The following is a 27,140-nucleotide window of genomic DNA, read 5'->3' as shown; positions in this document are numbered from 1 at the left end:
AAAGCTGTAGGCACAGTAGCTTACTTGAAAATGACGAATGCAGATGGTCTCAGTGAAGAGGGTTTTCTCTTCGGCGGAGCAAAACTAGCTCCAAAGTCAGATGTCAGCGTTCCTCGACTTGAGTTGTGTGCAGCTGTACTCGCAGTTGAAGTAGCAGAAATGCTTCAAGAACAGCTGGACACAATACTGGATGATGTGAGATTCTACACTGACTCTAAGGTAGTTCTAGGATACATCTTCAATGAAAAAAGGCGTTTCTACGTCTACGTTCACAACCGAGTACAAGCGCATTAGACACTCAACGCAGCCACATCAGTGGAACTTTGTGCCTACTCACCTTAATCCAGCTGATGCTGCTAGCAGAGGCCTCCCTTCCGAGCAACTGACTTCATCGTTTTGGTTTACTGGTCCCCATTCCTCCTAGGTGCAAGACGAGACGAATTTGAAAAAAGGCCCTACACTCTTGTCAGTCCCAAAACGTATGCAGAGCTTCGTCCTGAATGCGTTACCTGTGTTACTAACCTGTCACAAAGAAACCTTGGAAGTGAAAGGTTCCAGCGATTTTCAAGATGGAGCTCCCTGTTGAAGACTGTAGCACGGTTGCAACACATAGCCAAATCCTTTAAGCCTGGGTCAGAAGGTGTCTGTCATGATTAGCACATTTGCAGCCAACATAAGGAGGAAGAGCAGTTAAAACAGGCTAGAGATATAATCATTCAAACTGTCCAGAGAGAAGTCTACAATGATGACTTTAAACGCCTAGAACAAGGTCAGTCTGTACAAAAGTCAAGTCCTCTTAGCAAACTCTGTCCATTCATTGACACAGAAGGACTTCTCAGAGTAGGAGGTCGACTGGGGAGAGCTCAGCTACCATATGAAGAAATGCATCCAGCTCTTATACCTGGTAAACATCATGTTACCCAGCTTTTGATTCAACACTTTCACGAGAAGGTGTCTCACCAAGGCCGTCATCTTACAGAAGGTGCCATCGGATCAGGAGGCTACTGGATTGTTGGAGGTAAAAAGTCAGTCAGCAGCTCCATCTTCAACTGTGTAATCTGTCGCAAATTGAGAGGCAAACCAGAGGAGCAGATCATGGCTGATTTACCAACAGACAGAATACTCTCTATTAAACCCACCATTTACATATGTGAGACTGGATGTCTTTGGTCCATGGCCAGTCCTTCCTTCAGAGGCAGGACAGTGGTACCACTGAAACACTTTCAGAGTCCCCTGGGGCATATGGCATCCACAGTCACGCAGCTCGGATTGCTTCATATGATACCACTCCAGCACTGGTTACACTCCCGAGTCCCAAGATGGACATGGCGCTGTGGTACACATCGTGTGACCATATAAAAGAACACTTTTTATGAGTGTTTGAATGTACGGAAATAATCCCACTGCAACAATGGAGTTTGATGTTTGGGGTGATTTTGCTTTTAGTTTTCTCCAAAACTATACAGTAAAATGACTTGAAAATGAATACAGTGATAGTCAGGGTCACTCTGAATACATATCAATTGAAAGAATGAGCTAACCTATAAAGGAACACTTTTATGAGTGTTGGAAAATGGGACACGGTGCAAGTGCTAGGACACATTTTGTTGTTATACACACACACACACACACACACACACACACACAAACAAACATTAAAATAAAAATAAACAATGAATAAAAACATTAATATTAAAATTTATAAACATTTATGTTGCAAAATTATTTATAATAATTAATGTACAATAAAAAGTTTATTTACAAAAATAATGTATTTACAAACATTAAAATAAAAAAATAAAAGTTCAAAGTATAAAGGAAACGCCGGTATGACAGCTTCTTTACATGCATTTAGACCGCTCTCAGCACCCGTACCGTAAGTGCACGATTACACGCGCAAGCCAAAAAGAAAGTGCGGCTGGCTTGACCGCAGTGTTTCGACGCTGGAGCAGAATGGCGTCTAAGCGATTGTGGTGTTCAGTTCTTGGGTGTAATAACGAACACAGCAGTCATCATGATGTTCCTAAATCCGAGCCGCTGAAGACGCAGTGGCTGGATTTTGTTTTTGAAGGGAATATGCCCCCCGATCAACCTAAATGCATTCATGTTTGCGCGAATCATTTCTCACCAGACTGCTTTATAAACGAGGGTCAGTATAAAGCAGGTTTTGCTAAGAAGCTGCTCCTGAAAAAAGGATCGGTACCAACTCTTCGTGTTCCTGCTTCACCTCCAGAAGAAGTGAGTGTAACATTTCGTTCTATTAATCTTTGCAAATCGCTTTTTCTAATAATGTGCAAAAGTTGGCAAGTTTCACGATGAATGCGGCTAAAGTGTACACTCAGGGAACATTGTCATCTTTTCTATGTACGACCTTCTCAATATAATTCATAATCCCACGTTTATAATGAACAATGCATTAAAGTGATTGTGTTATTACAAACTGTGTACGTAGTTGGTAAAGTTAACATGGTAACACTACATTAAGCTTACTTTTGTAGATGGTTTATAACTAATGTAAAAAAATAAATAAATAATAATAATCTTTTAAATTGTTTTGTAGCAGTTATAAGTAGCATGAAGATGAATGGTAAATTTAACACAATACCTGCAAAATAGTGTTTACAGCATATGATTCAAGACTATAACTACTCACATTAATGTTTTTCAATATTACACCCGAATAAGTTATGTTACCCGATCACTTATTTGTTTTTGTTTAGGCAAGCACATCTGAAGAATTGGCCATGGTGCAACATGTGGCCTGCCAGAAGAAAACACCACAACTGTGCACAGTTGGCACTCAGCTGTCAATAAAAACTCTACGTCCGCACTACAAAAGCACAGGTTTGCTGATCCAGATCCTGTATAGTGTGTAGTAATTTATTCAGTTTTTGTGGTACTTGTCAGTTATGATGTTTATTCATTTTTTAAATTTTATATTCTTCCACGGTAGTAAAATGTCTACTATTATGTACCAGGCACACAGACAACTATGTTATACCCAGATATTGGTGTTGGCTCCTCAAAACCACTGCTATCAACAACACCAATAAAGAGGCCAAATAAGAAATCTCGCTTGGAGCTAGAGGAGGAAGAGGAGGACCCTTTTGGAGCCAGCTCATGTATGAATGTGGAAGAGCCTATGGATTCTACATATGATCCATCTGACTCTGTCACAACTTTGACTGAGCCAACAGATGTGACGTGAGTTACAAGACTTTTTTTTTTTTTTGTTAAATGTTGCATTCAGTTGGATTGGATTCATCAATTTATTTTTTAGTATGTTATGTGCAATTTGGTAATTATTAAATGAAGTCTTTATTATTCTAATAGATTTGAATCTTCAAAGCCGGCTCATAAGACAGCAACGTACATTGTTTATGAAAACTGCCTGCTGCAGCTCTTTGAGCAGTGTCCTGTGTGTCATCGTGTTACCAAAGTGCGGAGAACAATATTTGGCACATTCCTCGCTGTGGAACAACGGTGCCCACAATGTGACTTCTTCAGAAAATGGAATAGTCAGCCAATTATACAAAGCACTCCTGCAGGGAACCTCCAGCTTTCTGTTGCAGTGTATGCCACTGGTGCCTCTTTTTTCAAAGTTAAAAAGGTAGGTTTGTAAGGATTTTACTGTCTAGCCTATAATTTACTGTTGCAATTAATATCTCTAAGATCCACCCTGAACATAAAGAAATGAACATACTGTCCCTGAAGTCATGCTAAATGAAAAAATCCTCTTTTCTGACCTTAGATATTCCGGGCAATGCAACTGAAAATGATCCACTACACCACCTTTCGAATTCATGCCCGGAGGTACATAGAGCCTGCAATTGTACATAGCTGGAAGAAAGCACAGGATGGCATGTTGCAGCAGCTCAGACAGCAGCAGAACATTGTCCTAGGCGGTGACATGAGGGCAGATTCACCAGGTACTACATGCTGAACAACTGTCTCAGTTTAGATATTACTGTGAAAGCTAAACATACAGAATAATAATAAAAAAAAGAAATACAGAATGTAATACAAAGTAAACAGTAATTTTCTCTGTAAAGGTCATTCAGCCAAGTTTGGCAGTTACTATGTGATGGACCTAAGGACCAGCAGTATTATTGATCTGCAACTAGTTCAGGTGAGTCTAAAATTATGAACTTTTGCGAAATGTAGTGCATATGCAATATAACAATGTAAATATACAGAAAAAAAGGCACAAGGATTTTTTTACTGTGTAGCTATTCGCTAACATAACAGGCATTGTCATCCATTGTCATATCTGCCCTTTCTTTTGTAATCAGAGTAATGAAGTTGGAGGGAGCAACAACATGGAGAAAGAGGGACTGAGGAGGAGCCTTGATCTCTTGAGGGCACACGGTGTGACTTTTGACAGCATTGTTACAGACCGGCACCCTCAAATACAAAAATTCCTGCAGGAGGCCAACATCACGCAGTATTACGATGTATGGCACATAGAAAAAGGTATTAGCTCTTGTTTGGGTAGGTGTGGTTTATGTGCTTAATGACTTTCATAGTCTCACAGACTGGTTATTTTTTAAACAGAGCAGTGAAATGTCATTGCTAAAGATTGTGATCAAAAATCATACCTTTGCCAAGAACTGTCTTTTTAAAAAAAAATTTTATATATATTATTTTGTGTTCAATACACACTTTCTGCATGTCTGAAATACAGTTTGTTTGTTTGTATTAGGAGTCTCAAAGAAACTGCTGAGGATTGCTCAGGGCAAAGACAGAGAAAAACTGCAGAAGTGGTATCGCAGTATAAAAAACCACATATATTGGACAGCGGCTTCTTCTTCCTCAGGGCAAGAGCGAGTCGCAAAGTGGACTTCAATTCTTAATCATGTCCAAGACATGCACACACATGACGATCCCTTTTTCCCACGGTGTTTGCATCCGCAACGCACTACAAGGGGCAAGAGCAAGTGGTTGAGAGCTGGTGTGTTTACCCTATTTGCAGTGTCAATGTAAATTATGTGTCTATGTGCATATGACAGACATTACTTTTTTTTCTTTTAATTTTAATATAAAATAATTATTTTTTTGTGTAATTACTTGTTTTTAAATATAAAGTTTAATAAGTTCCACTTTTCCCACCAGGGACACCTGCCTTCTGTCGATTAGAGAAGGTCCTCAGAAACAAGAGGATTCTGAAGGATGTTGAGAAACTGAGCCCTCACCATCAGACCTCATCACTGGAGGCGTTCCACAGTGTAATTCTGCGTTTTGCACCCAAGAATATTGTCTTTTCTTTTCTTGGAATGTTATGCAGGTAACTCGATATAATAATTTGGAAAAGAATGTATACACATTTCCAAACACAAAATAACACGCAGGTGTGACCTAACTTATGTTTAACCATTATTTCTCCTCTAAAGATTCTACCTGGCAGCCCTACATTTTAATGAGAATGATGGGCGTCCCCAAGCCACAACAGCAGCTGGGGAGCCACTATTTAAGGTGGTTTTTCCAAAATACAAGAAAGGACAATGCTCTGCAAAGCCAGTGAAAGCAGAACCAACCTTCCGTCAGTTTAACAAGTTTTTATTTAAATGCAAAATAAACATTGTATGTACAGACATAATATCAGAATCAGAACATAAATACATTTTGTATCAAATTACTTTTTAGAAACGATAAACCTTATAAACAATTTTACATATAAAACCATAAAGTGACAACACTAAGTGAGCAACACTGCTTCAGAGTAATCTGAAAATAAAAACGAATTAAATTTTTTTTTGTACAGACTACGTGGACAACCTGTTGGAACTTATCTTTGAGAAAGTTGTTGTGGACCCAACCCCATATATGGACGATATCCTGAAGATCTCCATACCTGAGGATCTCACATCCCAGTTTGAGAAACCAGACAAACTGGAAGTGATAGACAGCTACGTGACTAGGTTCAATCAAGGGCAACTCTGAACCCCACATACCTTCCCTGAAGCCGCCTTTCCACTATCTGTGACGAACGACAGACCGGAAGTCATTCATTTCGAATGGGGAGTAGTGCGGGAGCTGCGTGGAGTTGCGTGAGCACCACACAAGAGGGCAGCACTACCCTGATTCTCCAGCCCAGAATGCCCCAACACCAGCTGACGAAGCTTCTGTAGGTCAAAAACCTGTAACGGCTGAGACAATTAAACAGATTTTTGGGGTGAAAGTAATGTTATTTAGTCTAATCATTACATTTATTTATTTAATTTTTTATTCATTTGCTACTTTCTATTTGTCTTTTGACCAATCAGTTTTGCTGTTACTGCTGTTTTGCTGAATAACTGATTGAAAACCTCTGTGGTATTCAGTAAAACAATATTTCAGTCAATAAATGTTAGTACAAACAGTTTTGTGTCTATTCAGTACTTGGTATTTTATGTAGAATGGTATGTTGGTATGTGATACTTAAAAATTACGCTACAGATGAACAGTTACCCATAGGGAACTTTATGCTTTGCTCGGCAGTCGCTTATGTTACAATACAAAATGAGGACTCCAATGAATCAAAACACAACTTACCCTTCTATTTCCCTTAGACCTAAGGGCCCATTGTCTGCTCTGTAGATATTTAATGCATTCTGAAGTGAGAACACATTTAAACAAACAGGTTCTAGGCCAGGATGATCCACCATACATTGATCATTCTCTTCCAGAGAATGTCCGTTAACAGAAATGTCCAAAACCATTTGACTAGTTTGTCCCTCCCTACCATAGTCAGTGACATTGTCTTCTTTTCTAGGGGCATAATAAAACCCAGTCAATTTGGACTTGAAAAACAAATTAGTCATTGACCAGTTGTAATTTTAAGCCCTTGTGTACCTGCTGTAATCTCTTGGGGTTGGTGGCTCAGTTCAGACCCATGACCACTAGCATGTTGGGTGTAGCGTGCTTTACCTTTAGGGGGTTGAGAACGAGGAACAGTTCTGTGAGGGTTCATGTACTGCTGGGCCAACTTGGCGGCTGCCAGTCCTGATGTTGGCTCGTGCTCCTTAACCCAGGTTTGGCTGTTGAAAGGGAGCACTCGAAGTAACTGTTCCAAGATCACAAGTTCTCCAACCTCCTCTTTGGTATGCAGATCCGGTCTTACCCAGCACTGGTAGAGATTCCGCAGACGATGATAAGTTTCTGTTGGAGCTTCCCCGTCCGGCACTGTCGCTGCCCGGAACCAATGACGGTAAGTCTCCGGTGAAATGGCCAGTCGCTCAAATCGCTGAAGGTAGCTCTCAATGTCATCCCCCTGCTGTAGAACTGGCACCGGCGTCTCCATTCGACGAGGCGACAACCTCTGCTGAGTAGAAGCTCTTGGTGGTGAATCAGTAAGTTGAACTGGTGCGTTGTCTGTGGATACTCTCCGCGGTGCAGGAGTCGGGAGTTCCATCCGCATGCTCCTGGTATCACTTGGAGTCAATGGTGAAGGCCCGACTGTCTGGATTCTCATAACCCCTGGAGCTCCAGAAGGTACCTGTCCTCCCTTAGCTGCTGCGCATTGAGAAACTCTCTCATGAGGCTCACCGTACCCTCACTGGAACGGGATGGGCCTGGCTCGCTCTGGGCACCTGGAAGCCCCACTGATGCCTCCTCTTCTGATGATGTCCCCAGTGTGTCCCATGCAACATCCTCTTTAACAGCATCCTTTGCTTGGGAACGCAAACCAGGTCTTTTTCCTTTTGGCGCTTTCTTACGGGTAGCCATCCCACCGCTGCCACCAAATGCAGACCCTTATTCATGGTCTGGTATTGTTTATAGCCCTTTGAAGCTGCACTGAAACTGTAATTTTGACTTTCAACCGTTTGGAGTCCATTGAAGTTCACTATATGGAGAAAAATCCTGGAATGTCTTCATCAAAACCTTAATTTCTTTTCGACTGAAGAAAAAAATACATAAACATCTTGGATGACATGAGGGTGAGTAAATTATCAGGAAATTTTGATTTGAAAGTGAACTAATCCTTTAAGAACCTAAATCATATTAACTTGTGGAAAATGGGCATTATATGACCCCTTTAAAATGCATATTAAAGAACTAGTTCACCCCAAAAAAATGAAACTTTGTTGTCATTTACTCACCTTGATCATGTCGAAATCGTTATGCCTTTCTCACAAAATTAAAGTTTTAAAGCACTTTAAAATCATCTTTTTAAAATCATCAACAACAAAAGATGTTGATCCAGGAACATGTCTTACTTGGCAAAATCACGGCGACCCGTTCACTACATCGACACAGGTCTCATGAACGCACCAAAGAGAGCTAAATTTCAGTTTTTCCTCACAAATAAAATAACCACCATATAACTACCGTACGATTGCATAAGACTTAGCATAATATATTAATACCGACTAAGCCGTTTGCTTTTCCCCTCTACTTCTCAATTAAACATGCTCTTTCAAATAAAAGTTTAATTTAAAAAAGAAACTTAAAGGTCCCATGACATGCTGCTTTTTGGATGCTTTTATATAGGCCTAAGTGGTCCCTAGTACTGTATCTGAAGTCTCTTTCCCGAAATTCAGCCTTGGTGTAGAATTTCAGCCACTACAAGCCAGTCCCACAATGAGCTTTCCTTAGGACGTGCCATTTCTGTGTCTGTAGCTTTAAATGCTAATGAGGAGGAGAGAGGTGGGGCAAGGTGGAGGGTGGGTGTGTGGCCTTAACCAGCTTGCGGCCACGGTTACCATGCGCTAATGTTGACACTGGATGTATTGCAATGGCTCGTAGACACGCAGTCGTTGCAACTCAGCAGCTACAGCAGGACTTCTCCGAATGGTTAGTTTAAAATATTGTGTCTTGATACGGTACTTTAGTTGGTTTGTTTATGTATGCTGTTACAGTTATTATCATGTAGCTAATGCTAGCCTATGTTGTTGGCTTTTCACGTTGCTCTGATTTGCTATGGCTCTAAAGCTGTATTAGCATCTATATCAGTAATCTTTGTAGTTTAGAGAAGACTGTACTCTGGATCATTTTTTTAATGACAAAGTTGCCCATGTCCACATATATTGAAGTCATGTTACACATGTTACACTTCATAGGCTCCGATGAAGGAACTCAAAAAATACTTCGGTGTTCATTTGTACATCCAAACACTGAACAACTGCCATGCTTCGCTCGTTTGCAAGCCATGATGTCTCTCGAGGAAAAAAAAATATTGCGCTCGCCTCGTAGCCTGACTACGTCAGACTTCGTACTTCTGCTCAATTTCAGTTCGCTTCTGCACTCAGTCTGATATAGCAGACCATCTCCCAGTTTATCTCCGCAGCAGCCGGGCCAACCAACGAACAGAGGGCGGGCTGAGAGCCGCGACGTAGACGCTAAGCGCCGAATTTAAGATTGTAGTTTAGGTGAGGGAAATCTAAAACGACAGCGGGATGCTATTCGCTCTGTTGTGGAGAATATTCCCGGCATTTGTGAACTGAAGCCCGAACAAGAAGAGTGTTTGGTTCACATTTTGAATGGAGGTGATGTTGTGGCCCTGCTCCCGACAGGTTTTGGGAAAAGTTTTATCACCTGTTACCGATCGTCAGCGAGAAACTGGGGAGGCCAAAGTTCGGCAAGGCGATAATTGTGGATGTGTAGATTTACTTCACATAATCTGCAAAAGTCGTTCACAGCCATCTTCACTCCGGTATTTCGCTCGATGGTTTTGTTTTCGCCGCGTACCTGTGTTTACAGCGGAATTTCTAGGCGGCTGAGCCGGCGAATAACATACGTCATAACCAACCGTTATGTGATTGGCTTACGGGTACACCAATGATTTTAAACTTCAGACAAGCGCCCGCCCACGAGAAAGTAAACGCTTGTCAATTATGCCCTTCCAGACTCTGTCTACGAAGCAAAGCGAAGTAGCAGAGTTTGGTATTACCAGGCTAGTCGCCTCGCACGGTAGTAGCTCATTTTCTCATGGGCGGGCAAAGCAGAGAAAGGAGAGGTAACCTTTCCCCGTATGACAACATAAAGGGAAGATTCCAGACTGGGCCATCTGAGCTTTCATTTTCTCAAAGAAGCAGGATACCCAGGGCTCGGTTTACACCTATCGCCATTTCTAGCCACTGGGGGACCATAGGCAGGTTAGGGGAACTCATATTAATGTTAAAAAACCTCATAAAGTGAAATTTTTATGCCATGGTACCTTTAAATTTTTGTGAAAAAGGTCATTTTAGGTAGAAATGGCTGGTTAAGCTAAAATGGGCCAAAATTTTCAGCTAAAATGGGCTACACACACACACACACACACACAGTACTTTACACAGAAATTGAGGGTGAAAATAGGTTTTTAGGTTTCTAGATATGTATCCATACAAAATCTTAACTGTCTTAAAACTGTCTAAAAATTGCATTGCAGACAGTATGGTTGGGGGACAAGCAAAGAAAGGAAACAGAGAGACAAGAAGAGAGAAGAGAAAGGAAGATGTCAGTAAAATGGGCTGCATACAAACTTTTACACAGAAATTGAGGGTGAAAATTAGGTTTATAGGCCTAGATATGTATACATACAAAATATTAACTGTCTTTATATATATATATATATATATATATATATATATATATATATATATATATATATATATATATATATATACATATATATATATATATACATACAAAAATATATATAAATTATATATGCAAAGACTGCCTTTGAAGGGAATGCAGCAAAAGATCTAACTGGCCTGACTAGGTACAATGTTAAGACCTACAGTAGGAAATGTTAAAGTGTTTTTTTTTTTTTTTTGTCAAAGATGTCCTAACCTTTAAGAAAATGTTTGACAAGTATTTGACACGCATACACACATACATGCACACAAAAGACACCAGTGCACAGAAACACACACCTATATAACATGATCAGTTCATTTTTAATTGCATTGTTTAATGAAATATTCGTTCAACTTTCTATTTAATGAAATACATTTATGGTGTTGTTGCAGTCCGAATCTTGAATGGATCATTCAGAATCAAACTGATATGTGTGAATTGGATCAGTCGATTCATTGAAAAGATTTGTGAGTGATGAACTAAAAATAAAAAAAAGCTAATATATATTAGTTATTGGGGTTATTGGTAATAACTAAACGGTTATATATATATATTGCATAAATAGTTATATAATATTGCATAAAATAATTTTGACTATTTCTTTTGTGTTTTTGGTTTTGAAGCTTGACGATTCCAGACATCATTCACTTCACCTTTAGTGTTCCAAGGATGAAAGTCATCTGTATTTTCCTCTCTTGGTGCAGAAGGCACCTACCTGTACTAGCTGACTTATAATTTAGTATTCAAATGTACACAACATAACCCTTTCTATAGCATATAGAAACTAGTGTAAAATGCACATATCAGACGTGTTATATGGTGTGATTTTCACTTCAAAATGGAATTTATCACTTGCTGCAAGTGTGGAATACATTTGTCAGCAGGAAGAGGAGATATGGATATGGCACAAATAACTGAGAATGAGAGATGATTGTGAGACTACTTAGATTTGATTTTTATTGGTAGGATTACATTGTGATTACACATTTTTTTTGCTAACGTATAGACTAGAAGCATTTTGATGAACATCAATCAACAGTTATTACTCTTGAGCATTTTACGATGGAGGTTTGTCTCAAAGCAGCTTAACAAAGTGCTGAGAGATTTACTGAACATTATAGGTGTAATACAGAGTTCCTGCATTCAGAGAACAAACAGCATTGAAAACTCCTCTGGACAACGTTTTGGTACACGTGCCCAGGTAATCATCAAATATCAGGTCTTTGTCCCACACCTCCAGCTTCAGGTTTGCACCGACTCTGCAGTTTGGGAAGCTGAACTCTGCAGACCACGAAGGATTAGCAGTATCCCTCTGATATTCTGTCTGCCCCCCAAAAGTAGAGCCACACCAGACCTTGATGTATGGATCTGGTTGGTTTCCAAAAGGGTCACCTGTGAGGCCTCTGGCATATATAGAAGACACTCGAACAGCAGCACTGGCAAAGTCCAGCTGAGACGCCAGAATCAGCATGGCCAGAGACACCAGCCTGAGAGGATAAAAGATTGCCATGGCTGCCAGAAAGAGCAAATCTTCTGTTATTATGATTTAACACTCACAAATACTGAAATGCGAACATAATATTTTAAAAGAGGCAAAAAGTTAAAGTGTCATTTACTGTGTGCATATTTTCTGATCACTACCCCCTTTATGAAGCCAATGCAATGACAAAAATCAGCAGCTAATTTAAACCCTTGCATACAGTATATGTTATCAGATTGGTGATACAACTTATTATGTAACCAGCTGCCAAGAATGTATAAAATAATTTATAATTCACTGTCCGGAGCCAGCTACAAAATCAAAGATGTTTTAGTTTTTAATTGAATACTCTCTGCAACTAAAGAATAACTTACTGCTTTTATGACATATTTTAGTTTATTTTTGCACTTTAGGTCTTTATTTGATAAGACAGTAAAGGTAATTTCCTAGCAAAGCAAATTTAGCAAATTCAACATACAGAGGACAAGAACCTTGACCAAATTTAGTAGTCAGAGAGACATTTCAAGGTAATACTCTAACAAAAAACATTCTTATTTTGTAAGGAAACCAGGGAAATCTTACCTTGTCCAAGTTGAAAGAAAACCAAGTTGAAGTTGGTTCAGGAGTGTGTCTAAAGACGTGTCTTCTCGTCTTCTCAGTTTCTATCTGTTCTAACATTTGGTCCAGGTCTGGTTAAAACCTCATGTTTTAGTGCACACCCATGACATTTGCATGATTACCTTTTTTTTTTTTTTTTTTTAATTGATGGCATGAAAATTGGCAAGAGATGCCAAAGATACATTCCAAGGTATTATTCAAGACAAGCTAATACACAATTATTATACACAAATAATAAAAGCATACATGAATAAGATGCTTGGAACCCTTTATGATTTTTTTTAGAAAAAGAAAACAGTGAGGATATAATTGATGAGGTAATAGAAGATATGTAAGAAAGGAAGCAATGTCAGAAATGTCTTAAACTAGGAGGCCTTTATTTATTATTATGTGTATGGGTATTTGTGTTTATGCTTATAATTTGTTTTTTCTTTTTGCCTGTTGATTGTTGCATGTGAATGTATAGGAGCATTTCTGCTAGAAGTTTGTCGTTATAACTAGTTATTTTTGTTATGTAGAGTTAAAAGCAATAAAGATATAATGAATAAATGAGTCATTATTTTTACCATGCTTTCTGTACTTCTGCGATATTGTGCACATGCAGATTTTCTGTATGCACGAATATACGGATGACTAATTTGTCGAAATGTGCAGCATAAAACCAATAATAATAATAATAAATAAAAATCTGTGTGGAATTCTGTTTCCCACCATTAAGACAAAAATGTGATAACTTGTGGAGCAAGGTTTTTTAAAAATGAAAGTGAAAATATTTATTCAATAACTGGTTTGTACTCTCAGACAGGTTTTTCCTCATCCTGATGAGAACTGATGGCGTTTTTCTCAGCATCAGAGCATTGTGTATTTATATCAGGGTGCGAATGTTGATTACAGTGATCTTAGATGGGTTCATTTTATATTTAAAATGAACATTAAAAAGATTACAATTTTAATTCATTATGTCATATTTCTCCCTAGTCACTGGTGAACCCAATTATAGGTGAATGTGTGTGTGTGTGTGTGTGTGCATGTTCAAGTGTCTACTTCTTGCTTGGGTGTGTGTTTAATCACTTAGACTGATTTTAAAAGATATTGTAACGTGGCTGACGAGACGTGAGACGTGCGGATCCATGTGCAAGCTTTTATTTAAAGGCATGGTCATAAATACAGGCAGGGTCGAAACAATGGCAAACAGGTATGGCAGGGACAAGACAAAGAGTAATCCTAAGGCAAGCGAAGGTCGACGATCGGCAAACAGTATCCAGAGGGGCTAGGCAGAGAGATAATCCAGGTAAAACTGGCTAGAGTCCAGTAGGGGTGCAAACAATATCCAAACGGCAAGGCAAGGGTTAATCCAGGGAACACAGGCTAGAGACAAACACGGGAGAACAGGCAAGACTAAGACACTAACAAGGGCTCTGAAAGTTGCTACAGCTAGGGGAGCGGTAAACGCAAACAATATTCGGCCGTGAGGCAGAGAAAGTCCAAGGCTTAAATAGAGTGTGTGATTGTGTGTGCGTAGGATCAGGTGTGCGTGTGACTAGTGCAATGAGTGATTGGTGACAGCTGTGATATCTGTGCAATGGATGATGGGAAATGTAGTTAGATGGTGAAGTGCAAGAGTCCATGTGATGAGCGGGTGACCTCTGGTGGTGAGGGAGCAGAAGTGCATTGACCAGATTCGTGACAGAGCCCCCCCCCAAAGAGCGGCTTCCAGACGCTCCACACAGTCTATAATCCAGGAGGGAGGTGGAGTGGAGGCGGAACAGGGGGAGGGATGGAGGGCCAGGTCCCTGTGGAAGCGGAGTGACCGGGACCAAGGCAGAGCAGGAAGCCAAGGCAGAGTGGACAGGATTGAAGCCCACCAGGGCGGAGCCGACGGGACTGGAGCCCACCAGGGCGGAGTAGAAGACCACCAGAGCCAGACAACAGACCACCATGGCGGCGCAGATAGAGCAGGAGCCCACCAGGGCGGAGCAGAAGACCACCAGAGCCAGATAGTGGACCACCACAGCGGAGCAGACGGAACAGGTGGAGCAGAAGACCACCAGGGCAGAGCAGATGGATCCGAAGACCACCACGGTGGAGCAGATAGAGCAGGAGCCCACCACGACGGATCAGGAACCCACAGCAGAGACTGGGACCTAGGGAAGACCGAGACACAACGAGGAGAAAGAACATGCACAAACACAAGGACTGAGGTAGGGAACATGAAAAAACCATCAATAAGCTCCCCGACTAGGACTGGACAGGAAGACAGTTCATAAACGCATTGGCTGGGACAGGACTGATAGGCAACTCAAAATCTGGGGCATAGACGGAGACAGAAGCAGACAGTTTAGGGACAGAAACGTGCAAGACAGACAGTTCAAAAACAGACTCATTAGGGGAGATGGGACCGACAGACAATTCAAAACCTGATTCAGAACAGGACGAGAGTTCACAGACGGCCTCCTTGGCCGTGATATGACAGAACGAGAGTTCATTGACGGCCTCCATAGCCGTGACAGGACAGAACGGGAGTTCATTGACGACCTCCTTGGCCGAAACTGGACAGGACGAGGAATCAAGGACGGCCTCCGTGGCCGTGGCAGAGCAAGACGAGAGTTGGTGAGTGGATACCACTGACACCTCCCGAGGTTCTGCAGCGGCTGCCGCCACCTCTGGAAGTTCTACAGCGGTAACGGTCTCCTCGACCGCAACTCGACAGACCGAGAGAACATTGCAGGGCGCCACCACCATACAAGGGGCTGAGGCGAGCCCGCCGCTTCTGGAGGTTCTGCAGCGTGTGCCGCCACCTCGGGCAGATCTGCAGTGGTGTACGCAGCCCAAACGCAACAAAGCGATTCCCATCAAGGGAAGCACTTCGGACAGGGGAATATGCAAAAGAACAGGAGGGTTAGAGTGAGTGGGTTTGGGGATACCAGCTGCGTGTGCAGACACCAGCGGTACATCCCTCAAACCGGTATAATGGAAGACTGACCTTGATGATCTGGGTGTGTCAGCCGTGACGGGCTGTGGCTCTGGACGAGCAGCTGGGACGTGCTGCGGTGACTCTGGACGAGCAGCTGGGACGTGCTGCGGTGACTCTGGACGAGCAGCTGGGACGTGCTGCGGTGACTCTGGACGAGCAGCTGGGGCGTGCTGCGGTGACTCTGGACGAGCAGCTGGGACGTGCTGCGGTGACTCTGGACGAGCAGCTGGGACGTGCTGCGGTGACTCTGGACGAGCAGCTGGGACGTGCTGCGGTGACTCTGGACGAGCAGCTGGGACGTGCTGCGGTGACTCTGGACGAGCAGCTGGGACGTGACTTGACTTTAGGAGATCAGCTGAGACGTGAAGTGACTCTGGACGGTCAGTTGTGACGTGAACAGCTGTGACGTGCTGCTGTGACTCTGGACAAACAGCTGAGACGTGACTCGATTCATGACGACCAACTGCGACTTGGCTTGACTCGCGAAGATCAACTGTGACTTGTCTTGGTTCATAACTGGCAGCAATGACATGACAGGGTGTTGTGGTGGTCGCCATTTTGTGAACGGGATCTGGTGTGTCCGCCATTACCGTATTAGACGGGGTGTCGCGTTCCTCTTCTGCAACACCCACAGTGAACAAAGAGCCAGCACACAGTAAAGCATAGTGCAAAAAAAAACGTTAAACTGCAGTTAAATTTCCCCTCAGGTAAACATGACTTGACTGGCTCGCTCAATCCAAAACGGAAAATGTCTTTTAATACAACCTCAAAGGGAATCATATACGCTAACTCACAGAATTGAGTGACGTACCCTTCGATGGATGAACTCCCCTGTCGTAGATCGAGCAGCTGGTAGAATGGGTCCATACCGGACCAGGGACCCTTAGAAAAGCTGCTGGATCCTCATGTGGCCGAGTATTCTGTAACGTGGCTGACGAGACGTGAGACGTGCGGATCCATGTGCAAGCTTTTATTTAAAGGCATGGTCATAAATACAGGCAGGGTCGAAACAATGGCAAACAGGTATGGCAGGGACAAGACAGAGTAATCCTAAGGCAAGCGAAGGTCGACGATCGGCAAACAGTATCCAGAGGGGCTAGGCAGAGAGATAATCCAGGTAAAACGGGCTAGAGTCCAGTAGGGGTGCAAACAATATCCAAACGGCAAGGCAAGGGTCAATCCAGGGAACACAGGCTAGAGACAAACACGGGAGAACAGGCAAGACTAAGACACTAACAAGGGCTCTGAAAGTTGCTACAGCTAGGGGAGCGGTAAACGCAAACAAAGGCAGAGAAAGTCCAAGGCTTAAATAGAGTGTGTGATTGTGTGTGCGTAGGATCAGGTGTGCGTGTGATTAGTGCAATGAGTGATTGGTGACAGCTGTGATATCTGTGCAATGGATGATGGGAAATGTAGTTAGATGGTGAAGTGCAAGAGTCCATGTGATGAGCGGGTGACCTCTGGTGGTGAGGGAGCGGAAGTGCATTGACCAGATTCGTGACAGATATACACTACCATTCAAGTTTATGAACGGGAAGATTTTTTATGTTTTTTAAAGAACTCTCTTCTGCTCGGCAAGACTGCATTTATTTGATCCAAAATACAGCAAAAACAGTAAAATTTTGAAATATTTTTACTATTTAAAATAACCGTTTTCTTTTTGAATAAATTTTAAAATGTAATTTATTCCTGTGATTTCAAAGCTGAATTTTTAGCATCATTACTCCAGTCTTCAGTGTCACATGGTCCTTCAGAAATTATTCTAATATTCTGATTTGCTGATAAAAACAACAACAACAACAACAAAAAACATTTATTATTATGATGTTGAAAACAGCTGAGTAGATTTTTTTCAGGTTTCTTTGATGAACAGAAAGTTCAGAAGAACAGCATTTATCTGAAATAGAAATCTTTTGTAACAATATAAATATCTTTATCATTACTTTTGATCAATTTAAGTCATCCTTGCTAAATAAAAGTATTAATTTCTATAATTTCTTTCCCTTCAAGCTTTTGAATGGTATAGTGTATAATGTTACAAAAGCTTTTTATTTCAGCTAAATGCTGATCTTTCTATTCATCAAAGAATCCTGAAAAAAATGCTCTCAACTGTTTTAAACAATGTTTCTTGAGCATTAAATCAGCATATTAGAATGATTTCTGAAGGATCACGTGACTGGAGTATAATGATGCTAAAACATTTAACTTTGATCACAGGAATAAATTACATTTTAAAATATATTCAAATAGAAAGCAGTTATTTTAAATAGTAAAAATATTTCACAATATTACTGCTTTTGCTGTGTTTTGGATCAGATAAATGCAGGCTTGGTGAGCAGAAGAGAATTCTTTAGAAAACATTAAAAATCTTACTGTTCAAAAATGTTTGACAGGTAGTGTAGAGGTACTCGTATTTTAGCCAGAAGCAATGGCTTTAATGTTTTAACGTCTTGATGAATTTGTGCCTTTAATTCAGTACGTAAATGCTTTACAATTCACAAATGATTAATATGCAGCAAGATTAAATGTCTCTTTTTTCACAAAATTCTGAAAACCGAAGGAGATTCTTAAGAAGAGCAAACACTGGGAAAGAAATTAAAATAAATTAAATGGATAAATTTCAAACAGTTACAAAATAAATAAATAAACATAAAAAGTAAATAAATAATATTTGAAATATTAAAAATATATATATTTTATTTATTATTTATTTGCAGTAGGCATCATTCACGGGCGGGACAGGAATATTTCCCACACCACATTTTCAATTTAGCCCTGATCACTTTTTGAAAACCATGGCCCCACCCGTGAATGTCACTGTTAGGTTTCTTTTTGTGATGAGAGATCTATGACCTGGTGTTGTGAAAGGTCTCTTCTGGTGACTACAATTCATATCTCCTTTTTAATGTATTTAACTTTCATTAAAGAAATGAAATCTCACACATCTGTCTCTCTCTGTATATGCATGTTACAGAATACCACTACACATGTAATCTGTGACTTTATACATACTTCTGCAGTGCATACTGTATATGTACTGTACATTGTGCACATTATGCAGACTTTTCTGAATGCGTGATGAATACACTGATGATCTTTGACATCTGAAAATAAATACTTTGACCTTCTCATTCTAATATGATAAATGAAGATACATAAACCATAATTCTTGCCATATTTTTCTCTGTACATTAGGCCTATTTGTTAACACGTCACTAAGGCTTACGATAACTTTCCGTGATGATAACTTGTGTAGCAAAGTTACTTTCTGTTTTTATTTGCATGTGTCCATTTTTATGTTTGGGTGTGTATAAAAATGATAACCATGTAGAATAACAGGATTAGTTTGTGCCGTCAGGCTTCCTGCGGGCAGATCTCTGATTCGACCTAAACAGAAACTACTGAAGGAGATCTTCACATATCACAAGATCATACCACAGACAGACAGAGAGCTTTAATATTATACATTGAGCTCATATATTATATTTACTGAGAATCTTAATATCATGAGAGGTGTTAAATGTTGCTGACCGAATCGTGAATGATCATTCAAATCAGTTGTGTGAACCGGATAAAAGATTAATTGAAGGGGAAATAAAGCAACAAAAAAAAAAGCGATGAATGATGACAACTTTGGCATTTTATGAAAGAACATCATCTGTTTATTTTATTATTTTTTAATTTTTTAATTTCCCCATCTAAAAGCAAGAGACCTTCTATAAGCTAACTTTCCATTTACTACATGTTTTGTATATTTGATGAACACTACCCTTTCTTTAACACGAAAACTGGTGTAAAACACTCATGTTTACGATAATCTGTGAGCAGGAAGAGAAGCAGGGCTAATATGGCACATTCATATGAGAACAAGAGGTGTTTGTGAATCAACTAACCTCAACTGAAGTCTCAAGTATTAATATATGACAGAATGAGCCTGAATAACTGTAAGCTATTTCTAATGAAACAAAAACATAATACAAATTCAGTGTGGATGTTCAGTGTATATTGTTGACTTTATTATCAGGCTAGTTACAGTAGAGGTTTGTCATCACAAAGTGCTGATTTGGAACAGATTTATTGTAACAATTCATACCTGTAAAACACGGTTCCTTTTTTCAGATAACAAGTAATGGTGAAAGACCCATATTGCACCTGTTTGGTACACGTGCCCAAGTGATCATCAAAATTCAAGTCTTTGTCCCACACCTCCAGCTTCAAGGTTTCATTTACTTTGCAATTTGGGAAGTTGAACTCTGCAGACCATGTAGGATGAGCAGTATCCTTACGATATTCTGTTTGGCCACCAAAAGTAGAGCCACACCAGACCTTGAGGTATGGATCAGGTTTGTTTCCAGCAGGATCACCGGTGAGGTCCCTGGCGTGTAAGCCAAACACCCGAACAGCAGCACTGGCAAAGTCCAGCTGAGACGCCAGCATCAACACGGTCAGAGTCACCAGCCCAAGATGATGAAAAACTGCCATAGCTTTCAGACAGAATGCATGTTCATTAATAAAGATGCAACTAACAAATATTAAATGTGAAAATGATTAAGTATTAAAGACAACTTACCTCACTTGTATTAGAGACCATATGAATGCTTCCTGATCCTCACCCCCTTTATAAAGCCAATTCAACCTTAAAAGTCTGATCAACAGATCAACAGGTGGTTAAATCCCATGCTTATCTGTGTTAACTATTATTATTAAACACAGTGGCCTATTACTGCACATTTGCCAATAATGTGCAAAACTGCATTCTAAGAAATCATAGAGCCACTATGAAAATTACAATAAAAGCATTTAACAATTCACTGTCCTAACCCTATAAAGTAATATACTGTACTAATAATATACTAATAACATACTAATATATATATATATATATATATATATATATATATATTCTCTGAAACATGGTCTGTTCCTCATTAAAAAAAACAACAACAAAAGAAAAAAAAAACAGTTTGACTGCAGTTGAAGTCATTTTAACAACTTTTTGGTCGTTTTGAAGCTCAACATTCTTGGCATGATTCACTTTACCTTTAGTATTCAGAGGAGAAAATAATTTGGTTCTTCCTCTAGTAGCAACATAAACCTTGCTGACTTACAGTGGGGAAAAAAAATATTTGATCCTGATTTTGTACCTTTCCCCACTGACAAAGAAATGATCAGTCTATAATTTTAATGGTAGGTTTATTTGAACAGTGAGAGACAGAATAACAACAAACAAATCCAGAAAAATGCATTTCAAAAATTTTATAAATTGATTTGCATTTTAATGAGTCAAATAAGTGTTTGATCCCCTATCAATCAGCAAGATTTATGGCTCCCAGGTGTCTTTTATACAGGTAAGGAGCTGAGATTAGGAACACTCTCTTAAAGGGAGTGCTCCTAATTTCAGTTTGTTGCCTGTATAAAAGACACCTGTACACAGAAGCAATCAAGTAATCAATCAGATTCCAAACTCTCTACCATGGCCAAGACCAATGTCAGGAACAAGATTGTAGACCTACACAAGTCTGGAATGGGCTACAAGACCATCGCTAAGCAGCTTGGTGAGAAGGTGACAACAGTTTGTGCGATTATTCGCAAATGGAAGACACAAAATAACTGTCAATCTCCCTCGGACTGGGGCTCCATGCAAGATCTCACCTCGTGGAGTTTCAATGATCATGAGAATGATGAGGAATCAGCCCAGAACTACACGGGAGGATCTTGTCAATGATCTCAAGGCAGCTGGGACCATAGTCACCAAGAAAACAATTCGTAACGCACTACGCTGTGAAGGACTGAAATCCCCCTGCTCAAGAAAGCACATGTACAGCCCGTCTGAAGTTTTCCAATGATTCAGAGGACAACTGGGTGAAAGTCCAGCTCTTTGGTATCAACTCAACTCGCCGTGTCTGGAGGAGGAGGAATGCTGCCTATGACCCCAAGAACACCATCACCAACGTCAAACATGGAGCTGGAAACATTATGCTTTGGGGGTGTTTTTCTGCTAAGGGGACAGGACAACTGCACCGCATCAAAGGGGCGATGGACGGGGCCATGTACCGTCAGGGCCAGGGCATTGAAGCCAGCCAGGGCATTGAAAATGGGTCGTGGATGGGTATTCCAGCATGACAATGACCAAAAACACACAGGCAAGGCAACACAGGAGTGGCTCAAGAAGACGCACATCAAGGTCCTGGAGAGGCCTATAGCCAGTCTCCAGACCTTAGTCCCATAGAGAATCTGTGGAGGGAGCTGAAGGTTCGAGTTGCCGAACGTCAGCCTCGAAATCTTAATGACTTTGAGAGGATCTGCAAAGAGGAGTGGGACAAAATCCCTCCTGAGATGTGTGCAAACCTGGTGGCCAACTACAAGAAACGTCTGAACTCTGTGATTGCCAACAAGGGTTTTGCCACCAAGTACTAAGTCATGTTTTGCGAAGGGGTCAAATACTTATTTCACTCATTAAAATGCAAATTAATTTATAACTTGATTGAAATGCGTTTTTCTGGATTTTTTTGTTGTTATTCTGTCTCTCACTGTTCAAATAAACCTACCATTAAAATTATAGACCGATCATTTCTTTGTCAGTGGGCAAACGTACAAAATCAGCAGGGGATCTAATAATCCCCCCCCCCCCACTTATTTAGTACATGTAGTACATTTAATGTTTCTGTAGAATAAAAAACTAGTGTAAAATACTCATGTTTACAAGTTTCAAATGTGTTATGTGGTGTGATGTGCACTTTAATGGGGCATTTATCATTTGCTGCTAATATGGCACAGACATCTGAGAATGAGAGAAGATTGTGAATTAGTTTTTTTAAAATCCAAAGTATTGACATGACAGATTTAGATCAGTACTTTATTCTGAACAGCCTGATAAAATTCCCTCCAAGTAATGAAGTGGAGAGAAAACTTTGACTTGTGACTTTTATTATTATTATTATATTGTGATTACACTTTTTTTGTTAGCATAGCAGAAGAGAAGCATAGAAAAGTTTATCATATGCCAAATCAGCAATGTCCTCCTGAGCAGCTTCAGCAAACTCATTTCACTGGTTGCTGGTCTGACTCAGAATCCATGTAACCAAAATGGAGTCTTGCTCAAGAGCAAGACACGTAATTCACATACACGTGTGGAAGAACAGGTGGTCATTCACACTCTTATCACACAGAAACCAGGAATGGATGAAGATTTAGGGACCTCCAAACCTACATATTCATGCTTAAGTAATTCAATGTTGTCATCTTTCACCATTTCACCCAAAATAATTTATTAAATAATAAATATATACAATATTGTCTTTCTATGTACGTTGACAATGAACACATGGACAAATAATTATACTGTATGACATTAGTGAAGGTGGGCACAAATATCAAGGAGTATCAGCTACCAAGAAATTAAATGCACTTAAGTATTAAAAGTGAGTTTAATCAGCTGTTTATTTATTTATTTTTTATTCTTATCAAAAAAGTCACAATGGGCAGATAAAAATGAGCAATTCTGAGAAAAAGTCTGAATTGTGAGATATAAACATGCAATTGCGAGTTATAAAGTCTGAACTGTGAGATCTGCAATTGGAGAAAAAGTCAATTTTTTTATTCTGTGGCAGTCTGACCAACTTTATTCCCTCCAGAAAGTGAAAAATAGAGACAACCTTGATTTAAGACTTTTATTAGCATCTTTTGTTAGTGAATAGAAGAAGAAGTGTATCACTGCAAAACATTCCATACTGTCAGACTTCAGGCTTGTTGCAGTGGAGGTTTGTTTTAAATGCTGGTCTGGAACAGGTTTATTTTGCTTCAGACTTGTAAAACAGGGTTCCATCTTTCAGATGACAATTACCGCTGGAAGACCCATGTTGTACCCGTCTTTGACACGTGCCCAAGTGATCATCAAAATTCAAGTCTTTGTCCCACACCTGAAATTTCAGGTCATCCTTTGTCTTACAGTTTGGAAAGTTGAACTCTGCTGACCATGAAGGATTAGCATTATCCTTGCGAAATTCTGTCATCCCTCCAAAATTAGAGCCACACCAAACCTTGACGTATGGATCAGGATTGTTCCCAGCAGGATCACCGGTGAGGTCCCTGGCATGTAAGCCAAACACCCGAACAGCAGCACTGGCAAAGTCCAGCTGAGACACCAGCATCAACACGGCCAGAGACACCAGCCCAAGATTATAAAAAACTACCATGGCTGTCAGAAAGAATACATGTTGAGTTATAAAGATGTAAAACACAAATATTGAAATGTAAAAAATAATATTGTATCTTAAGTGTCAGTGTGATTCAGCATTAAAGATACCTTACCTCGCTTGTATTAGATTACGTATGAATGAGTCACAAGTTGTGACTATATATTTTTGAACATACAAAACATACAGAGTGTGCAATGACTGTCCTCCTCCGAAAAATGACCCCATAGGTCGTTTGTGCAAGCAGCGTATTACGACCTATTATCAAAGTCTCTTTAAGACAAGTCATGTCACTCAGCGGCCATCTCTGAAACGCCTCTCGGGCATCCAAGTGCAGCTCCTATCTCTTTGAATGGGGAAACATCAAATTCTCCAAAACTGTTCACTAAGCTTACGATTAAATTTCATATTTGAAATCACCAAAGAAATCTGACAACAACTGTATCATTAATGTTGTTTCTTTTGCTCAAATAGCGTTATAAAAAGCTTATTTTTCAGGCTATACCAGCCAGTGCGCATGCGCAGTCCTCAGCGCACGTCTCAGAGCTCTTTCCTTTGGTCTTCCTTTTTAGCTGAAACAAAGAAAACCGAAAATGTTGAACCTTTCAAGGACTTTAGCCTCCCTGGCAGCTTCTTCAAGTTCAGCACTGGGAGCTTCGAGTACAAGTTACCTGTTAATATTAGCAGCTTTTTGACATAACCGATCAAAATTCGATTATGAGCTTTGAAAATATGCCATGATGAAAAAGAGAAAGGAAGAAAGAGAGCAAAAATGTGTAAATTAATTATGAATAACAGTTATAGGCAAGGAAAAGCTGACAGAGAGAGAGAGAGAGAGAGAGAGAGAGAGAGAGCTGTTGATAAACAGCTGTTGGACACTAAAGGTTGTTGTAGGAGATGGAGATGTATGTGATCTGAAGAAACTGCAAGACAAAAAAATATTGAATTACATTTTTTTTACACAAAAGTATTAAAGGCATGGCAAGTTATGTGATTAACTACAAATACCACATTAAAACTACGTTACTGTGGTAAAAACATGGTAAATATTGTGTTATGTGCTTTAACTACAAATAGTAGACAATAAAAACACAGTTACTGTGGTAAAACAAGGTAAGTGTTGTGGATACCGTGTTTTAACTACAAATACCACATTAAAACTACGCTGTGGTAAAAACATGGTAAATATTGTGTTATGTGCTTTAACTACAAATAGTACACAGCAGGGCTGGGCGATATGGCCTAAAAAAAAAAAATCCCCGAATTTTGTCACAAAAAATCCGATTTACGATTTAAATCGATTTTTTTTCCCCCCTACTTAAAATCAATCTGCAGATGACAAAGAAATTGTTCAAAACAAGTTTTAACTTTATTTTGTTTTGATTTTCCCTTCTGGGATTTGATCTGGATTTCCCCCTTGGGGTTAAAGTGCAATCAGAAACAACAAGCCAAAGAGACAAGATGGCAGGCCCTGCCATTGTAAACAGTGAAAATGTAACAATGTAACCCGCGTGTTGGATTTATATCAATGAAAAGGAGGAAAAATATCTACTGGGTCTGAGCTCACCAAATAAGTAAAACAATTTCTATTACAGTATTTGGAGTCTCGGGTTCGGGGTCTCACACTGAACACAAAATTTCAAATAAATTGTGTTAATGAAAAGTGTCTGCACTTGTATGCAATTCAGATCTCAATTGACCTTATGCACAGTTACTTCCTGGTTGTAGATAAGCCAGCTCAGTCATTTCCGGTCAAGTGTACTGTGCCGTAAGAACAGCGTCCTTTACTCGGTTTCTCTACATAATCCATTCACATTTAGGAGAAAAGTTTTGTTTGTCTAAGATGACCAAACTTCCACATATTCCGTTTCAGGAATGACAAAATGCGAATGTTAAACTTACGCGAGGGAATCCGTTAAATCATGCTGCGAGTAATTGTTATGTTTGACAGCGGCAACGGAATGAATCACCTGACGAGCCGATGTCAAAATAAAGCTGTGCATTAAGTGATTCAGATTAAATTCAGACTAACAAAACTACAGGTCTGTGTTGGATAAAACTTAAACGATGTAGCCTAGTTATTTAAATTAAATCTAAACATTTTAAAATACTGAATGCATTATTTATTTGTTATACCAACTTATTTAATTTGTATTTGACTGTGAATTTGTGACTTCCTGCACTTGCTATAGCCTACTTTATACTTCAGTGCGACAAAGTACTAAATTTGTTATAATATTTATTTTATAATAAATCAAAAGACGTGAAAAACTAAGTTGAAATGGCAGCTGCAGCCAATGAGTGATCCTCTACTGCCATCTCTTGGTTATAACGGTAATTTCATTTTCATCTTAAAAGTCTATTTTTCACGAGACACGTTTTAGCATATTTCTTCATGTTGTCTTCATGAATGAAAACGGAACCTTTAATAATGGGAATTTTACCACACAGAGTTGAGAAACAATAAATGGCTTAAAATTTTATACGATTTTAAAAATGTGTTCATGGCTTTGAAGGTAAGATATTGATTAATCGAGAATACCATTACGTCGTTTAAGAGATTAACCTAACTGCCTAAACAGTTATGATAGTGTTTATTTGTCTGTATGTTAATTTCACAATCATTATTGTGGGATTACAAATTTATTTAAATGTTTAATTTAGATTCCAATGTAATAGTGTACAAACTGAAGAAGTTATATACCTTGTATTTAGCATTTAAGGTGAAAAATGGTGACATGAGTCAGATCACTACATCAGATGCAAGAGGTCCCTGCCAGTTCCTGTTCTCCTATTGTAAGTGAAATGAGCCAGACTCGAATCTTTTGTTCTGCAAATGGCTTTCGGAGCCCCCTGGCCCAGACATGAATCGTTAGACTGATTGGATTATCAATGCAATCGAGTGTTGTTGATTGGGTCTGTCTTTCTCATTAGCATGCTTTGTTTAAGGTTGTCACCCAGGTGCTTGGGTTCCATTCCTAAGCACTGCCCCCTAAATGTATATAAACTACAATGTATCACTGCTTTTAGTTTAGATTTTCGATGACTACAGCTGATCCTGCTGAAGATACAACTCGAAGTCTCCTGGTCTTCACTTCTGAGTTGCCTAAACTTTAGAAGACATAGGTTTACAACAGATGGTGCCGTGACCCGGATAGAGTTCCAGCTTCCTCACCTGAATCCAGTTTTGAAAACTTCAAGCTCAAACAAAGATCTGCTTCCAGACTGCATCTTTTGGAATCCAGCGAAAACTTCAAGCTGAACAAAGATTTCCAGACTGAATTTTTCTCTCAACCAAGGTTGTGGTGAGTGCTGTCTCTAATCCAAAAGA

The 27,140-nt window shown here is 39.8% G+C and overlaps 2 protein-coding genes across 3 annotated transcripts; one reads left to right on the top strand and one right to left on the bottom strand.

Moving 5' to 3' along the window:
• Positions 1-1,906: 1,906 nt before the first annotated feature.
• On the top strand, positions 1,907-6,347 carry LOC131538581 (uncharacterized). Of its 2 annotated transcripts, none has more exons than XM_058772489.1 (11): positions 1,907-2,238; positions 2,721-2,844; positions 2,979-3,204; positions 3,334-3,610; positions 3,752-3,929; positions 4,053-4,129; positions 4,293-4,473; positions 4,703-4,951; positions 5,113-5,284; positions 5,391-5,472; positions 5,762-6,347. In XM_058772489.1, exons 1-11 carry the CDS (start codon positions 1,954-1,956, stop codon positions 5,837-5,839), a joined length of 1,929 nt encoding a protein of 642 aa, XP_058628472.1. In that variant the 5' UTR covers positions 1,907-1,953; the 3' UTR covers positions 5,840-6,347. The 2 variants fall into 2 exon arrangements, with proteins under 2 accessions (XP_058628472.1, XP_058628471.1); XM_058772488.1 differs by having other exon boundaries at positions 5,391-5,539; positions 5,762-6,345.
• A 5,132-nt stretch (positions 6,348-11,479) lies between these two features.
• LOC131538585 (perforin-1-like) lies at positions 11,480-12,702 on the bottom strand. The gene is made up of 2 exons (XM_058772494.1): positions 12,605-12,702; positions 11,480-12,054 (listed from the first exon to the last, which is right to left on the bottom strand). The coding sequence occupies exon 2, from the start codon at positions 12,050-12,052 to the stop codon at positions 11,648-11,650; it is 405 nt and encodes a 134-aa protein (XP_058628477.1). The 5' UTR covers positions 12,053-12,054; positions 12,605-12,702; the 3' UTR covers positions 11,480-11,647.
• Between the last annotated feature and the right edge of the window lie 14,438 nt (positions 12,703-27,140).

The sequence above is a fragment of the Onychostoma macrolepis genome, chromosome 04 (genome assembly GCF_012432095.1).
Source record: "Onychostoma macrolepis isolate SWU-2019 chromosome 04, ASM1243209v1, whole genome shotgun sequence".
Taxonomy (NCBI): domain Eukaryota; kingdom Metazoa; phylum Chordata; class Actinopteri; order Cypriniformes; family Cyprinidae; genus Onychostoma; species Onychostoma macrolepis.
The sequence above is the reverse complement of the archived record's forward strand: the minus strand, read 5'-3'. Positions and strand labels throughout refer to the sequence as shown.